General features: G+C 37.2%; 1 protein-coding gene across 6 annotated transcripts in view; it reads right to left on the bottom strand.

The window, feature by feature from the left end:
• Positions 1-9,936, bottom strand: part of DGKB (diacylglycerol kinase beta) — a 305,960-nt gene extending 296,024 nt beyond the window's left edge. For 5 of the 6 annotated variants that reach the window (XM_042044451.1, XM_042044453.1, XM_042044452.1 and 2 more), the window contains exon 1: positions 9,855-9,930. In XM_042044451.1, the coding sequence (XP_041900385.1) occupies positions 9,855-9,924 (70 nt within the window). In that variant the 5' untranslated portion in view covers positions 9,925-9,930. Of the gene's footprint in view, positions 1-9,854 lie in introns of all 6 variants that reach the window. The other variant, XM_042044454.1, reaches the window with a different exon arrangement.
• Positions 9,937-18,811: the final 8,875 nt, after the last annotated feature.

The following is an 18,811-nucleotide window of genomic DNA, read 5'->3' as shown; positions in this document are numbered from 1 at the left end:
ACTGAAACAGCCACTCTGCCCTCAACAGGAACACCGGAAACTTAGTAGCATAATCTAGAATATAATATGATTATCCTGAAAATAAGGGCCTAACATTGTCCAGTCTCAGCACAACAAATTCAACATCTGTACTGAACTACTGTGTACTGAACTACTGAGTTTCATTGCTCAGCAAGACTGAGCAAACCTTACAGTCTTCTCCAGGTGTTGTGGTTGCTATCTCTTCCCCACTCTCCCAGATGAAGCCAATGTGCAAGAAGGTTGCAGGTAAATTATCTTCTTGTAGTGAGACCACCAAATGATTCTAATGATGAGACAGTGTCCTATTCATCACACAGAAAGCATTTCCAGTGCCTCTTTATGCACAAATGATGGGTTTGTAATAATAACAGCCTTCTCTAACAGAATTTTCTCTCTGGATTCTGGGATCAATGCAACTTGGTACTATCGAGCAGGCTGAATCAATTTACTTCCTTCTCCAATTCCTTTAACATTTCTTCCATATAAGACCTAAATAGGTACAAAACTTTGACACCTCCACTAGCTTTCCTAAAATGGATAAATAAAGTGTGTTAGCTCTAGCACAACTGAGACCATTTGCTTCCTAATACTTTCGTTACCCCTAAATGAAAGATACAATTTTTGGAGGCATCATAATTTTGACCCTACCAATCAATAATTCAGGAAGCAGAGGCAGCTCTTTAAAAAAGAAATTGATGCTAAAAACATCTGGTGCTTCATTGAGCTGATCCAACTCTGGACCAATTTGTCAACATCTTCAAAAATTTTGAATTACAGGTTTTCTCTAACAACCTACTGCCTTCTCTGGTTTTACAAATTGACTAAGTCTCTTCATGTTATGATATATGATCTCTTGTTAGCAGTCTCCAGTCAACAGCACAGAGCAGCAACAGTAGTTTTGCATTTTGCTGACTATAATCCCTTTATATCGGTATTCTTGAACAAATCAGATATTCCAAGAGCATCTTCTGTTCTGCTGGGGAAGGGGGTCTTTTCCAGACGTTACAATTCTATGATTCTGGGGCATTTATAAACAGGAGATTTGTCCCAATTTTGCCAGCTGATAGTAACAATTATAAATTCACTATTTTCTGCTCTTAAAACATGTCTCCCTGCTGCTGACATATGAAGATTCTTGCAGTCATAAGACAGGAGAGGATCCCTGTAATTAGCTAAGACATGAACATAATACTGTAATAAGATACTCCAAGTCACTCAATGTGACTACTTTGTGCCATTACTATGTACAATTCAAACAAAGTTCTATGAAAGCCAATAGTTCCTAAAAGAATGCTTCAAATTAGAACATATAGCAGCCTGAGAGGGACAAAAACGTACTTCAGTGCATTTGTCTTTTCATAAAATAAGGAAACTCCTGAATAATTTCATAGTCCCTTTAACCAAAGCAAAGAGTTCAGAACTCTTCTACATCATTCCTTTCCCTAAACAGTTTATACCTTAAACAAGCCCTTCTTCAGTATGGGTGTGGAAGAAGGAAAAAGGTTCTGCATACATGAGTATCCCACCTGACAGACATAAAATGGTTCCTCCTTACTCACAACTGTGGACAGAGTCAATATGATACTGCTTACCATTGACAGGCTAACTGGAGAATTGACCAGCTTCTGTTTGGTTAAAAACACAATTGCTAGACACCAGCAGGCATTTATCATGGCAGAAACACTAAGCATTTTATCTCATTAGAAAGCCTACCTCAGAGATCCAGATCATACTGTATTATTGCATGTTTATCAGGTTTTTTTCTTCAGAAATGCTCAACTCATCATTCCTATCTTACCTTCTCTTTAGGACCTAGCACAGAAACCCTCACTAGAGAAAGGAAAGGAATCCACTAATATTTCTGTGGATTATATTGGTGCCCAGCTTTCAATCTCCCACAACTTTATCTATGGTATGATCTTCAGAGGTCAAGTCTCAACTGTGACTGGTTAAATGAAAAATAAATTCACAACTTTGTATCTCTTCTATTTTGGATTTCAGTCTAACACAAGTCAAAGTCAGATCTAATAATCCTTACTAGTGAAGACTGGATGTAACAACGTTCCTTTGGACAGAGTTCAGGGTCTTTTTAAGAATAAATTTGACTAAAGCCTAAATAAATAATATGCAACATTCCTATCCCATTTTCTCTAAACTGATGCAACACAGGAATGTGCACAAAGGATTTAAATTCACAGATCTGAATAAAAAAATTACAGTGTTATATCAATTAGGATATTTCATAGTTCACCTCTCAGGAGAACTAAAGCAAGTGTTCCACCAAACCATTGAGTAGTTTTCTCCACGCCGTTTTCTCCTACTTAGATTTTTAATTTCCAATCACAGATTTAGGATAAGGATTCAGACTCTACAAATTATCAACTGGTCCCTTTTTCTGCCCACTCTACCCCCAACAGGCCTTGCATCTAAAGACTGGATCTCTCACTAGACCCATTATCCTTCTCCATGAAGTTCTCCCAAGTGCATGGAATATTGTACTCGCAGCACTGGCAGACTCCACCTTTCAGCCAGTCTAATAGATTCTGTCAAAACTTTTTGGGAACCTAGTTGCCTCCATCTTTACTAATAGCAGCAGAAACACCATAATCCTAAAATCCAATACTTGGGGTAAAACTATTTTCAGTAATCACCAGTGATATTCTCTCTCCATTTTCCACACAGTCAAAAATAGCTTTTTTGTCAAATTGTACTTGATGAGGTTCAGTCCCTCATTAGAATTAGCACAATTCCATGTGGCATTAGAAGTCTGAGACCCTCTGAGGGATTGTGTAATGGCCCATAGCTGCTGGTAACCAGCTGCCACATTTACGAAATTCACTCCAGGTCATCATTTATACCCATTGTAAAAGATAATATTTCCCTCTGTTAGGACCACAGAGCCAAACCCACTCAAGAGTCTCTGCCAACTTAATTTTGAACCAAAACTTTTGCTGACCTTCCCGTTTTTCTTCAGTGATCTTTTTCACAAATTCCTCCTTCCTGTTCCCCTATAAAATTGTTTCACTGTCTAGTTCTTGCAGTAGCTATTGATGCTACATCAAAAGATGCTGCAGCTGCTGATGCTGTTTCTGTTCTCACAGTCATTTCAGTAGCACTCCAGCATCTATTTCTATCTTCAGGCTGTGACAGTCTGCCCAAGTTTTCCTCCACCAGCCTGGGAAAAAATCACTGCCAAAAGTTTTGCAAAAAGTTTTTTTCAGGTTTTTTCCTCAGGGCACGTTTTGTTGACAAACTCAAAAGGACAACACAAAACCAAGCTATTTCCCCAGAGTGCACATGCTGCCAGAGCTCAGAGGCCTTTTCTCCCCCTACTGAGGGAAGAGCTTCCTTTTTTTTTTTTTCCTTCTTTTTTAATGCTTAGCTGAATCATGAAATAGTCCTGTTTTAACTGTTTCAAATCCCTTCAATATTTCCCCACTTGCTTTTGGAGCAGAATCCTCTAAGCTCCTTTTAACATATAATTTGGACTGCAACAGCCATAAAACTTCATTTAATAAAAAGGAGATACAAAATTCATTTAATAAAAAGGATTAAAAAAAAAACCCTGTCCAAACTAATCCAATTTACCACACAGATAATAATCACAATGGAGCTATTTATATTGTTTGCCTCTAATGCCCTTGCAATTCAGGCTCCTGTTCAGAGTAGTACAGCATGACACATATCAGTGAATCACAAAATCATTTAGGTTGAAAAAGACCTCAAGATCATCAAGTCCCACCTCTGACTGATCACCTTGTCAATCAGAAAATGGCACCACTCCTTCCTTGAACACTTGCAGGTGTGGTGAATCCACTACTGCCCTGGGCAGTCTGTTCCAATGCTTAACAACCCTTTCCATGAGGAAAATCTGATGTCCAACCTGAACCTCCCCTGGTGCAACTTGAGATTGTGTCCTTTTGTCTTGTTGCTGGTTGCATAGGATAAAAGGACAATCCCCACCTGACTACAGCCTCCTTTCCGGCAGTTGTAGACAGTGATAAGGTCACACCTGAGCCTCCTTTCCTCCAAGCTGAACAACCCCAGCTCCCTCAGCTGCTTCTCATACAACTTACAATACGTATCTGGTACCATATCGTTTAGAAGAAACTGTTTCTGCCTGAAACATCCTGTATGTACCTTACCCTATGCAATGACACTTTTCTACAGATAAATCCCTACATCTTTTCACCCTTCTTTCCCACAGCCAGCATTGATCACGAAATCTAGAGAAAAAAAAATTCTCTCAAGTGCATTTATTTCCCTATAATCTTCAGGATTTGATGTGGGCTACATTACTGTTGTTGTCATTATTATCACTATTATATAATAATCACACCAGTTATCCCAGGTTTTTTCTTTTCACCTGTTCTTCTGAGGCAATTTAAAACCAGGCAAAGATCTAATGCAAAATATGTTCTACTGTTCTATCTTCAGAGCAAGAGGAGAGAGGAGATTTTTAATCTAACTGGGAAGAAGGACATAGAGGAACTGCCTTTGGAAATAATTATACTTCCAAAACCACACATATGCATATCAACTGCAAAGTGCCAAGTATTAGGCAATACACTCTTTGGACTCAAGAAATTTTGTAAGTAATATTTAAACTGTTCCAAAAAATTCATTGAAGCCCCAAATTACTTAATATGGCAGGCAGGCAAAGAAGGGTCCTAAGTTGACAGCATAAAATTGCCTTGACTTGAGCTCAAAAATAATTCACTAAAACAAAATTACAGATGTTCCTTGGATTAATTTACAGGACGATATTCACTTACTAAGAAGTTCTGAGTGCTGCTTAGATGGAAATATTTTGTGATTAGGAACAAATGGTGGAGAACTCATTCTCCTTTGCTATTCAGTTATACTTATGGAAATTGAGAAAAGCTATTATATATTCAAGAAAGAAATTTTACATTCAGGGTTTGGGTTCACCAAACAGTACAGCTGGATAAAGCACTGATTCATACTATAACTATGTGAAGAAGAAAACAGGCAGACAAGAGATGGTAGGAATTTTTCAAAGTGATTACAAGGACACTACCTGCACACAGAGCTAGGAGCAGACCTTGTTTAACAATACGAGCCTGTCTACTCTGGCAATCATCAAGCTCACAGAAGATTAATAAAAAGAAAAACTACACTGAACTAGAGCAAAGTGTCTTTCAGTCAGAAAGGGAAAAGCACATGCATGTCCTTCTCAGAGTACTAGAATCCACGAGTGGTTTAAAGGGGTTTATACAGTGAAAGATCCACACACCTACTTCAGTGACTAAAAAGGGAATTTATGCTGAATTCAGACCAGTAAGTCCAAGACAGTTGAATCTATAATGTCCACTCTTATATGAGCTATATATGCACATATGACTCTGATGCCTTAGGTTTTAACTTTTATATTTTTCAAATCCTGTACTGCCTAGTGTGTAACTCTGAAGTTTCTTGTAGCCTGTTAACTTCTGCGCTCTCATGCTAGGTAGAGATAACAAAGCCTCTCCAGGCCTGCTCTCCAAGGACACTCAGGCTGTCCTAGGCCCAAAAGGTATAAACCAAAAGCCTCTAAAGGGGGGACAAGCTTGGGGAAATTACATCATTAACTAAAGCTTTAATTGGAGAATTAACCCTGATATGCAAATGAACCAAACTTATAAAAGTGTGAAGAACTCGTGACTTGTCGTCCATCTTGGGGTCCATTTTGAGAGTAGACTCTGGCTCCCCAGGGTGTACCTTTGAAGGCCTTTCAAATAAATACCTACCTTTATTCCCTTATTCTTTTCTAGTCTCTGTTTTTAGGTGGCATCTCAAGGCATCAACTCAACTCTGGAAGTACTTATTATCTGTGCAGTCTGTATCTCAATTTGGTTTGAGATTTTCTTTGCATGACTGAAGTCAATTGATGCCAAGAGAAGCAGCTCATCTAGGTGCCACCTGAGTTCTATTTCAGTGTAAAGATAAGAGGCACTGAATTTGCCTCTTTAAAGCTGTGTGGACCCATTCCTCTGTTCCTCTTGGAAACTGTAACACTTGCAGGTGTGACTGATTTCAGCAAAGTCCGGCAGCGAATCTTCATAAAACAGGTAGAGGTGAGATAGTACTGCTTTCCAGATAGGGGAAAGATCAAGGATATGGTTTCAAACTGAGCTTCAACCTCAAAAAGCTCAAACCCAAATCCCTCACTCTGTGCCCTGTCTGCTATGCAGCAGAATAGTCTGGGTTAGCACCCCTTCCTATGCTGGATCTCAGCTAAGGCTTTCAGCCTTGGGCAGTGGTGTGTGCTCGTGCCCAGAGCAGAGGCTGTCACGTAAGTAAAACACTACCTCACTCTGTGGCCAGGTTAGGCTGAGGAGATTCAGTGTCAGCAGGGAACTGTGCAAGGAGTTTTTTCTTATCACAAAGTCAATATGCAAAACACCAGCAAATGCATTTAAAAGAGAATATGTTCTGCATGAATAGACACATGAAGTGCCTAAAATGGAAGAGCAAACTTTCTTAACCGAATTTACTTAGGCTCCAAAGAAAAGCAGAAATCGAAATCCACCCTGTACTTAAGAACTTCCTACTGGTTATAGCACAAGGCAGCTCAGCACACCCCCTCTTCCCATGCACCAGTTTTGTATCCCTGAAGAACTGCAGCCCAGGGTAAAGGCCCACACTGGAGAAGTTTGTGAAGGACTGTCTCCCATGGAATGTACCCCACCCCAGAACATGGGAAGAGAGTCAGGAGTAATAGAACTGTTTAGTGAACAACTGGCATCCTGCCAAAATCAACCCATCGCAGCTGTATAAAAGTAATTTTGATTTCCAGTGATCTCATTAGGCAGAAGTGACTATCAGCCACTAAGAGTATGATCCAAGGCAGGTAAGTTTTTGGTAGATTATACCCTTTATTCTAGTACTCTAGTACTACAGGTTGATGCGAACTAAAATAGGATTTATAAATACAGTCAAAATAATGTTGCTATTTAGGTAAGATGAAGTAAAATCTCTACACCAAACTGAAAGGCAAAGCAAATGACAAGCCTGCATATCAGAAGATGAATGCAAAACAAATCACCTCTGTATGAACTCCCTACTTATTCCAAAGAGCTCCAGTGAAACCCACTCCTTAGCATGAGGCACAGCTGGGCGCTCATCACCACCACTTGTTAGCAGACAACTGCCAAAAAGTCAAACTTCCCCACAGTGTCACCTTCTGACACCCGGATCAGCCATCCATCCTGCAGGAGAACCCTGGTTCTTGAAGTTCCATGCTGGAGAAAAATGAGCAGTGCATTTTTTTTTTAATTGTTTGAGAATTTTTGTTGTTTAGGGTTGTTTTTTTGTTTGTTTGGGGTTTTTTTATTATCATTATTATTTTTATTTTTTTAAGTGAATCAAACTCTACAAAGTCACAAAATGAAATTTGGGGATTTTCAGTTCATTGTCTTTCCAAGTTCAACAAATAGCAAAGCAATTATATATCCAAGCTTCACAAAATTCCATACAAGCTAATTATTATTTAGTAATGAGTAAAGATATCTACTAGCACAACCTTTTGTATCTTGCCATGTTACATAAAAAATACATCCAATTCAAATATATTGATTCCATTTTTTTTTTAAATTGCATTTAAAGTCTTAGATCACTCACTAAAGATACTGTTATTCAGTCATTTAATTAAATTAAATTGGACAGCCCAGAAATTCAAGGTCCATGCCTGGGGTTTATTCCCTTGGCATTATACATGAAAATTTATATACTATTAACAATTTTTTTTTCTAATTGCCTCAGAAATTGAGCTATTTATACAAAAATGTGCCACATTTCACATTTCCAAAAAGCTTTCATTACAGAGGAGCAGAGGAAGCTTGAAAGACCACATATCTTTCTTTAATGTACACACACAAACCTGAACACAAACATATTTGAACAATTTCCCTGACATCAACAGTTCTACTGAAACAATGGCTCTGAACTATTGTGTGTGCAGGAAATGCTGGAGGAGCAAAGGGAAGCCAAAAATTAAAAGAGTATCTTAAGTGCCTTTTTTCCCCACAAGGAAGGCAAATATTTTGGCAAATGCTGCACTGAGGCTTAAATTATAAGAATGCATGTGAAAAAAAATACACCTAACTTTCTATCTCTGTTAGACATCTTCAGATTCTGGTATTGAAAAAAAAAAATGAAAAATAATTTGAAAATATCTTCCCAGGAAGTGGTAAATCATTTCAAAAGTGATTTTTTTTTTTTTTAACTGCTATATTATGTTTACTATTTATTTGGTGATGTAATTTAAAACAAACAAGATTATTCATATTAAAACATGTGAAATACAAAGTTTTCTTCACAATGGTCTCTGAAAGCAATGAATTATCAATATAAAACCTGGATGTTTTAAGCTCCGTATAATTGCACCTTGTTGCCCTTCATTTAATGTTTCTCTGTATCACATACAAAAAAAAAAGATCTACTAAAAAGCATAGATACTTTCTTTTCCCATACTTGTAGCAGATTTTTAAGGCCTTCTTTAACATCGGAAGTCCTAACTCATTAAATACTGGACAATACAATGTTTTATATTTCTCTATGAAATGAGAAAAAAAAAATAGCTCTTTGCTCAGTGACATCACTAAGGATGTAAAGCACTATATGAAGCAAATTTCCTTCAACTCTACAGCTTATCCTTTCAGATGAGACGGTGACATGGGGAGGAAACACTTTAAGGAATAGAATACTTTAAACTGTACAGCAATTTCTGCAGAGAACTGTGAGACTCAGATATACTCGTTCCAGAAAGCACAATTTAAATAATTCTACCTGATTTTTTTGTTGTTGTTGTTCATTAACATTGCGCTATATAGATTACAATTCATGGCTTAACTTGGTAACCAAGAAAATATTAAGAATCTAAATCACATTCCAGTGGAAAGTACTATTCCATAATAATTACATTAATCATTCTAATAATCATCTTATGATTGCTCTGTTACATGACTACACCAAAATACAATTAACTATATACTGTGATGCCATAGGCACAAAAAGACCCAAAGCAATCACCAGTCTTCATTTTACTTCATAACCAAATGTTTCCTCTTGTCATAAATCAATAACATTCATAAATCATATGAGTTTTTCTCCATTTTTAGAAACTGAAATTTAGATTACTTATCACACAGGAGAACTTCCTAAATGTTACTGAGCTTTTTCAGTTCAGTTCTTATCAGGCTTCACGAACTGTCTCCAAAATCTGTGTTCAGTATCTGCCCTTTAAGTACATAATTCTGAGCCATTTAAGTGTCTCAAGCAACTGAAAGGAATTTTCCCTAAGCAGTAACTAAAGAACTTCAGCTTAGAGATAATTTTGTTTCTTGGTCTTTCACAGGACAGCTTTTCCTTCACATTGCTTGAAGTATTAGAAACTTTTCAATATTGGACACCTAGATGTGTTTCTTCAGGAATCTCCATGCTTCCTTCATGACTGAGGCAAACCTTCTTTTTATCTACAAGTGCCAGTGTAGTGGCCTACAAATTGCTATGGCAAATTGAGGCAAATTAAGATAAATTAAGGCAAAGCCTTAAAAATTTTTTCTCCAAATACTCAGTTACCTAACCAACCCATAGTCAGTCTACGTGGTATCATACTGCAAAAAAATTGTTCAGAAAAAGTGCTACAGACCCCAACTGATTTTGTTCTTTCCCTCCAAAGAACATATATTTTGGATTAAAAAAATAAACATAAATTATAATTGAACCTCTTACCTGACAGTGAATAGTATCAATAATACAACAATTTTATATTCTGCATTCAAAATACTCTTTATTTAGCCATAAAATGAAATATATTAAATATTACTTACATTCTGCATATTTCTGAAGCTGAGAGAACTCTCCAGGGCTGAGGTTAACCCACTTCTCCTGGCTCGTCATACTGGCAGTAAGGGTCCTCCTTGTATATCAGAAGAATATTCCTTTTGACCCCAGTGTTATAAACTCCATAAAGGTTTTTAACTTCAGTTCACAGTGTCTGGAGAGTGCCAAGATGGCATCAGTCTATGTGGATGAAGTTTTTGATGCTATGAACTGTTCCAAATGTGTTGGTTCAGTGGCAAGTTACAGCACTGTTAAAAGATCAAATACCAGAATAAATACCAAATATACCAGAATAAAATACAAAATATTAAATACCAGAATAAATACCAGTTTTCCTATGGGAATACTTGTAACTAATAAATATTTTCTCATATACAGTTCCATTCAGTATTTGTCTATAAACAGTTTTATATGTATGTCCAAATTATTTTTCCTTTAATTCCAAATGCTTATGTGCAGCATTCACCAAAAAATTATCAGCTGTTTATGATCAAATGTATCTGGACACACTGTATGGAGATGTTCCTGTTTTAGTAACACCCACTGAAATAGTAGATCATATCTTATCAGTAAAGTTAGTTCCTTATGATTTTAAAAGCAAATTGCTGTAACTGGATTTGTACCCAATTATGTTGTTATACAGCACTGTGTAACCTTGTCAGAAATGCTCTGAAGCTTCTAACTCCTCATGCCAAAAATCAAATTGATTCTGCAGTTTGCTGAGAAGTTCACATAAGAGTTATGCAAGAATTAACTATTCTAACAAAATAGTAAGGGGTTGATTTCTAGGACATCACAACATTGCTGGTCACTAGTGAAAATCAAATATAACTGTTGGTATCATCGCAAGTCAGTTTGGGGGGGGAGAGGGGGGAATCAAACTGTGGGTGCCTTCTCATCCCAATTTTATGCAGTTTCTACCTCTGTAGGACAGACCCTCTGAAAGCAATGCATTACCAACACCATTCCTGGAACAACAGGTATGCTACTTTTCCCCTAATTTTAGCCATCTGAGAGCCAGGTACCTCATCTGAGATTGTCATCTCAGGCACTCCCTTTAATCATCACAAAGAGACAGGTGGCCCAGGCAGCAATTAATCCTTCCAGTTACAACATAATCTTAAAATGTGATTAATTGCCTCCTGTGGTATTTATCTTTTATTGATTACAGAGGTTGCCTAGAAGACCAGTTTAGACTAGTAAGCTAATTATAGAAAGTAAGTGGAATCTCTTCATATGTCTAGCAATATATCATTTATAAGGGTTAAATTACAAAAAGAGAAAACAAAAAATTCAGATCAGAAGAGAGTAACACAGTAATGGTATGAGTGCTAAGGAGGAAGACGTTGGTAGCTAAGAAGGAATAGAAAAGGATTCATGAGGGGAAAGAAAGGAAAAACAAAAAAATTACTAGGAACAGAAGCATATTAAAAAAAAACCACATTAACCCAATCAGACAACACCTTTTCTTCTTCTTTTTTTTTTCCTGCCTGTCTTACATACACGAGTATCATTACTGTACAAAGAAATTGATGCAGACACTAAGGAAGACACCTTAGTCCCAGAGCATGCTTTCATTGCTCTCAGACCCTTCCTGGTGAACCATGTGAATGCAGGGACTATACTGCGAGCAAGTAAGGCTGTCTAAGTACATAAACAGCTGCCTCGCCTTTTAAAAATTTGTACCAGAAGAGATTCCTATGCTCTTCATCTCCTCAAGTTAGAAAAAAACAATGATGAGTTGGAAGATCTAGAAACACTGATTGAATATATAATTGTATAATATAATTGAAAAAATAATGAATACTAAACAGGAACATGGAGATTGGAATGAAAAATGTAACATTAATGTGAATGATACTGGCCAAGTACAAGGCACATCAGCCCTCAAACCTCTGTGAATCAAGATCAGTGCCTGAAAAAGGTCAGCAACTACAAAAGCTAAAAGCGCTATTTAGTAAAAAAAGCTATCATTCTGTTTTGTGAACTTCAATCCTTTTATCCATGGCTAAAAAAAATAACTATGGTCAACTGGGCCATTTTAATCAAATTAGAGATGTTTCATTTCTGGCAGTGGATTAGAGTGTATTGAAGACAGTTTTATATCTTCAAGTTGGTACATATTTCTTATAATCTTGGCAACTGATTAGATTTTACTGATTTTTTTAAGTTGTATTTGCATAATTGATTTAACATAACCAAAATTTTCTACCACAATTTCATCCAGTTTTACTATTTGCATCATCCTTAACTACATTAGTTTCATTACCTACAAAAGCTAACATTGCTGAATACTGTACAGTTAGAGATTATCTTGATTATTTAATATGAATATTTGTGATAAACAGCTTACCATTAGAATTACTACAGCTAGCAAAGTAATGATGCTGTGCTCTCTAGTCTGATCAACCTATTCATATGCAATACCTTTAGTTGACCACTGTCTACAAAGTTTGTTGTATACACAGAACATCAGCAGGGAAAACAGATCTAAATTACCAACTCTGATATCCTTTCCCCTTTACCAGACACCCTAGTCTGCAGCCTAGACCCAGCGTTGCAGCAAAACATACATGTCCTGAATGAGATTACAGCAATGGAAAAAATGTAGTATGGGCATGGCAGCTCACAGGAAAGAAGATGGAGTTTGTGTGTAAGAACAGCAGCTATCATGGAACATACAACAGAATTCCATTTTTATTCTGGAAAACTCTCAAATGCAAGTTCTGTCCTTTGAAAGGGAAGCCTATGGCCGACACAGAGGATCTAATTTGCCAAGTGTAATCTGGGAACAGGAAAGGGGAGGTATGCAGTCCTCTGAGGGTGGGTCATCGGTCTCTGGACCGCAGCCAGGTCCCGACCACCTCAGTATATGTGATGCAGAAATACACAGACACACAACGCGGAAGATATCACCAAAAGGAACCTTATAAGTATCTCCTTTTTTCAGTTTCCTGTTAGGTTCTGCTGCGGCAGAGTCCTAAATAAGGAAAGATCCCTGCATTACTTAGTTTTTCACACTTAAACCTTTTACAGTGATATTTTCCCATTTTAGGTAGATAGTATTGTGGTTATAAGAAAGCAAGCACAGTATACAGATGCTGAAGACAAAAGTCATCAATGCATATTTGTGTTATGTGTTGTGTTATTTGTTAAGGTATACATTGGAAGATCAACTATATACACTATGCAAATATCCTAATTTCTGTAGAAGAAAATATTAGGTCATTTATATCATCTTTTTCAGAAGTGTTTAATATAAATTCACTTCTTTATACTTAAGTAGTGCTCTTTAAGTACTCCAGGAAGGCCATGCATTGAGAAACCTATACATAAGTATATGAAGAGGAAAGTAGTAACAGCAATAATACTGCCACATAGGAAAAAAAGAATCTTGAACTACAACATTAATCAAATGTGCTTGCTGTGAAGCAAAATAAAGATCAGCAGCTCTAAACAGATCACACTGAGTGATTTGACCTGTTCATGCAGAGATAAATTACTTAGAAGAACACAACACAGCATACAGTTAAAATACATACAAGGTCAGGTAGGGAACTTTCCAGCAATCCTCTAAGAGATTGAAAAAAATTCTGGGTAACTTAGATCTGTGTGTGCATTTTGTTAACATACACTTAGGCAAGCTTCACTGCCCTCTCAACCAGACACAAAGCAGGCCTAACAAATAAGAGAAACTAGAAACACTACATTAATAAACCATTCATTTAATCACAAAAAGAAATGTAAAAAAATCTTCCTCCTCTAGCCATTGACTATAATGAGTCTTAGAATTCCAGTCTCCTTCTCATAACATGTTTTCCTTTCTGAATTTGAAAGTTTATTAAGTGTTCTGTCAGGATTCCTACGAGGCCACATACCCAAACTAGGAAGCAAAGCTTTGTTAAAAATTATACAAATCAAATTACTTAGCATTCAGCCAACATTGCTAACAAACTTAGATTTCCAGGAATTCCCCATGCCACCGAAATCCTCAGCTGCTCTACAGAAGCCAGGCTGAGAAAAGAAAAAGGAATATTCAATGGAGGAAAAAAACCCAAACATAAAGGCAAATTCCCTAGATACCAACCTCACGACTCCATCCCATTTACGTTATACAGTCCTCCTTGCAAGGAAAGAGGAGTTTTTGGAGAGTATTTGGAGAAAAAAAAATTACATCAGTCCTACAAAACTGATCAACAACACCAGTTTCAGCTTTGAACTTCGGCCCATGGAGACATGTCCAGTTTCTCAACCAACCCAACACAACTCCCTGAAAGATGGGAGTTTCTTTTGAGGTCCAACCTCACTGCTGCATCCGAAAGCATGGCATTCATCTTAATGCATGCCTTAAGGGACTTATTTCTAATTACCATAACAGGGAAACTTAGAACAGCCCAGAAACTGGCTTTTGGATTTGCTCAGCCATCGTTTGCTTTCTACCAGCCCTTCCCCAAAGTACATCTCACATGCAATTTCCTCAATTCACAGTTACTCCATAAAGGAGGCACCGGGTAGAGCTATAGCAAGTTTCCTTCCACAGAAACTACAGTTTTCCACAACAGGACTGATTAATGATTTTTGCCTGAACAATAGGAATAAATAACACAGAATATTTTATACCTTAATTGCTATGGAGGCTGCAGCAATTATGCCTTTCAGGAGCTTTTCTGTACAGAATGTACTTGGTATTTTCTTCAGCAGGGCCCTACACTTTCGCCATGGTTAGCTAGATCCTGTGATTTTCAGTGTGGGTGACATCATGGATTTTCCAAAGGAGAATTTTTACATATCAGATAACAAATGCTTACATGCATGCCTGAAACTTTTCTCTGTTCTCCAAAAAAAAACCCATGCTAACAATCATTAATTTCTTGCCTGGAAATGCAGGCATTATGTACAGATATACAAGACATGTGTAGGTGTTCCTGCAATGGATTTTACACTTTGTAGAGAACAATGTCTCTGATGTCAGAAATACCCCAAATTTGCATTGTTGAAAGCTTAGTATGAAGAGTTTGATGGGCAAGAAATCCAACCAAAATATCTGCTAATCACCACCATTCTGGTTTCTTTACTTTCAAATAAAGAAGTAATGTAATTTAAGTTGCATATTTTACATAACAACATCCCTTGGTTTTGCACTGTATTTAGTATAAAGTCTTTTCGGTAGTACACTTTTTTTTTTTCCATTTAGTAAAGGATGTTTACTGATGTAAATGAAAACAATTCTGAAATATAAACTATAAACATTGACACACTGAAATCACTGACAGTTTCCTTATCAAACTGAAAATCTCTCCCCTTTAAAGAAGTGACCAGCACAACTCAAAAGCCCACTTGTTTTATTGACTACTTTATTCCCAGGTGTACTAGTCTGGGACATGTAAAAACATCCATTTAAATTTTAATACAAAGATATGGACTGTATTCCTCAGAGAAGCAATCATTCAAATTCACTTTCTTGAATTATTTATATGGAATATATCAGTAAACACTAAGAAGACATGCAACACAAACCCTATTGTGGCATGGTAAGCAGAATACTTGAATGTTTGTGAAAATATTTCACCAATACTACAGTTTGTGACAGGGAAAAATATTAGCACCAAAACCAAGCACTGATAAAAACTGATCAGAATGCAAGACAGCAACGTCACTGAGTATAGTTAGGATTGATTTAAGAGCAGTTTAATAACTGAAGCAAATTTGTTAAGAATAATGTTAATGAAAAGAGAGATACCAAAAGGAGAGAGTGAAATAAAACCCAAGGGAAACAAGTGATGCACAATACAGTTGCTCACCTGAGAACCAATCAGCCTCTCCTGAGCAGCGATCAGCCAATTCCTCCCAGTTTATACCCTGAGCATGACAGTCCATGATATGGAATATCCCTCTGGCCAGCTGCCCTGGCTATGCTCCCTCCCTGCTCCTTGTGCAGCTCCTCACTGGCAGAGCATGGGAAACTGAAAAGTCCTTGACTTAGGGTAAGCACTACTTAGCAACAACTAAACACTGTGTTATCAGCATAATTTTCATACTAAATCCAAAACACAGCTCTGTACCAGCTGCTAAGTTTAAAACTAACCCTATCCTAGCCAAAACCAGGACACCCTTCATGTACCTTAACTTCATCATATGAATTCTTTAAAAGCAACTTCTGACTGACCTTAAATTTTAAAACTCCTAGGTTTGCTATTTCCAGGTTGTTACATTAATTACCTACCAAGTCAGAAGAACTACATTCAAATTTCTCAGTGTTTTCTTCACTAAAAGAAATATTGAAATAAATGAAACCTGAGGAGACTCTGGTACAAGGAAATACCACAACATATTTTTGCTGATTCATCACAAGTCTACAAAGGCTTTTTTCTTTCTTTAAATAATACAGCTGAACAAACTAAAAATCAAAAAAACACCACTGGAATTTAATTTATGCTTACGAGACAAGTAGTACATAATTCAAAAATCTCCTCCAAGTGAGAGTCATGGAACTGTTCCCAATGTTTAAAACATCTCGGTAACAATTTTGGGAAAAAAATTTTAGGATTTAAAAAGTGAAAATTGGAAGAGAAAAGTTGAGGAGTTACTCATCCTTCCTACTATTTTACATCAACGACTAAACAAGCAAATTTTTCCACAGGGCCACTAAAATTTAAAACCATTTTTTTAATGACTAAATGATCACATTGAATAATATTTTGATTGTATAAGTGACTAATTATAAACATATTGAAACTAGGAGGCGTAAAAAAAAAGAGAGAAAAAAAATTGACCCCAACAAAAAGTAGAAGATAAACTGTTCAGATAAAAAGATTTCTAGACAGTGGGTAGTATTTTGAAATTGGTGAATTTTAAAAATATATGCTATTTGAATATTAAAAGCATTAAAAGAAGGCTGAATCACCAAAGCTGATGACTGATAGTCTTTAATAAATGGAGAAAAGCAATCTGGGACAGAAAGCACTGGCTTTTATAGGTATATCTGTGTAATCTATGGTAAGTTCTCTGTAACAAAGCACATTAGGCTGTCCACTAGATAAATCACTCTGATGGAAGGATTAATCGATCACTCAAACAATTCTTTCCATATCGCTCACCATTATTTCTACATATCCACTGAAACTCCTTCAAAATCTGGAGCATCATAGATTAAACATTCTGGGGACAATCTCTGTCTTCCAAAGCATGCATCTGCCATCTTCCCCAAGAAAGCCAGCTCCAGAAGTGCATCACTCAATATGAGCTCCACATAGACCTCCCCACAACCAGCACCACAAGTATCTCCACCCATATCAACAGAGGTGAAGCTCTTTGACTATTACCTGCCATGTGTTCTTCCTCTTTTCTTTCCTTTCCCTCACATGGGGCAACCTCTAAATTCTGCCGAACAATTAACTTTTGTTGGCAATAAACTACAGGGATTTTTTGTGTTTAATTGTTGGATTTAATTAATCTCTCCATATTTAGGTGCTCTAGGGGTGATTACACTACAGGAAAGCAAAGCTGAAAAGCGTAATTTACAACTGGGGAAGAATCCTGATGATCCGTAATTTCCTGGGGCAGAAATTCCTACTTCATGCTCGGAAATAAGTCTTTGAAGAAATGTTCTTTAGTCTTGTGACAAAAATGTTCCACAGCCTTAGAGGAAAAGATTTGTTAACTGCTGTCCTCATTCAAATGCTTTGCGCAATTTTAAAATAAACTGGGAACAGGGCACTGGAATTCCTTATAAATAACTTGTGAAAATATGAACCTAATTTAATCAATAGAAAATCTGTACAGAGAATAAAGATCAGGTTAGCAGGCAGGTTAAAGGATTTCATAGGAGAAGTTCATGCTAGATTGTTTTCTATTATGTGGAATTTTTTTTTTCCCCCCCCTAGGGAGAGAGCTGTATGGAGAAGTTGATTAAATTATTGCAGTCCTGGGATATGAATAGCTGGCACTATGTCACTCTCCACTGGGATAGTGTGGAGCCTTCTAGACAACTACAAATGGTTTTGTATTTCTTCATTAGCTTTACTATAAAAGAGTTCAGCGATAGTGAGATACCAAATGGGTTATCAAAATAAGGCAGCCCCTCACCTATAAGAATGCATATCTGCACCTGAAGTAAACTATGTGGTGGCAGCAGCATCTCAAAGCACAATTCCCCTATTCACCCAGAAAATTCCTGACCCATTCAAATTCAGCTCCAAGAAGACAATAACTTCTGGGTTTGTGAAGGATCAGTGAGCATTGCCATTTGCGTGTTCCTAGAATTTGCTCTGATGGTGTCCGTACTGACACTAGAGATGTGGATGCACAAGCAGAGCCCGAGTAAGACAGTTTCACTGAAACAAAGCCAGAAGGGAAGATCCAAGTTGGCTCAGCACCACAAGCATCAGAGCAGGCTCTGCACCTCTGCCTGACCTCCTGCACACATGTCCAAGGGATGCTGAAGGCCAGGATGTCACAGGTCCACAGCTCTCAATACCAGAAACTATTGCTTAAAGGTGGCTTGGCCTCACATCCTTCTACAGCATAAACACACCTTATCAGCCTCTTATCACACCTTATCAGTCTCTTTTAAAATCATTAAATACTTTCCTGTAGTTCATATACTGCCATTGAGTAAACTGAGACAGAGAACTGGCATTTGCAGAACTACTCTCTAGAGGTCTATTCAGGGATAGAAGTGCATTTTCTGACTGAGGGTCCTTCGTTTGTTTGTTTGACTGTCCATCCCACCCAGACAGACATACCAACTTAAAGACTTTAACACATTGCCCCATCTTTCAGATGGGAAAACCCTACATCTTCATGGTTAACTGCGCTGATTTTTTTTCAGGGGAGTATGAGAAGACAACAGTGAAATTTATGTCCTCCATCTACTGACTCAGTATATTACTTACTTCAGAATGCTTTGCAGGTAAGAAGTGCCAATATTCCCATGGAATTTTTA

Source organism: Corvus kubaryi, unplaced genomic scaffold (assembly GCF_017639235.1).
Source record: "Corvus kubaryi isolate FWS band 111438036 unplaced genomic scaffold, C.kubaryi_AGA036_p1.0 37398, whole genome shotgun sequence".
Classification (NCBI taxonomy): Eukaryota; Metazoa; Chordata; class Aves; order Passeriformes; family Corvidae; genus Corvus; species Corvus kubaryi.
The sequence above is the reverse complement of the archived record's forward strand: the minus strand, read 5'-3'. Positions and strand labels throughout refer to the sequence as shown.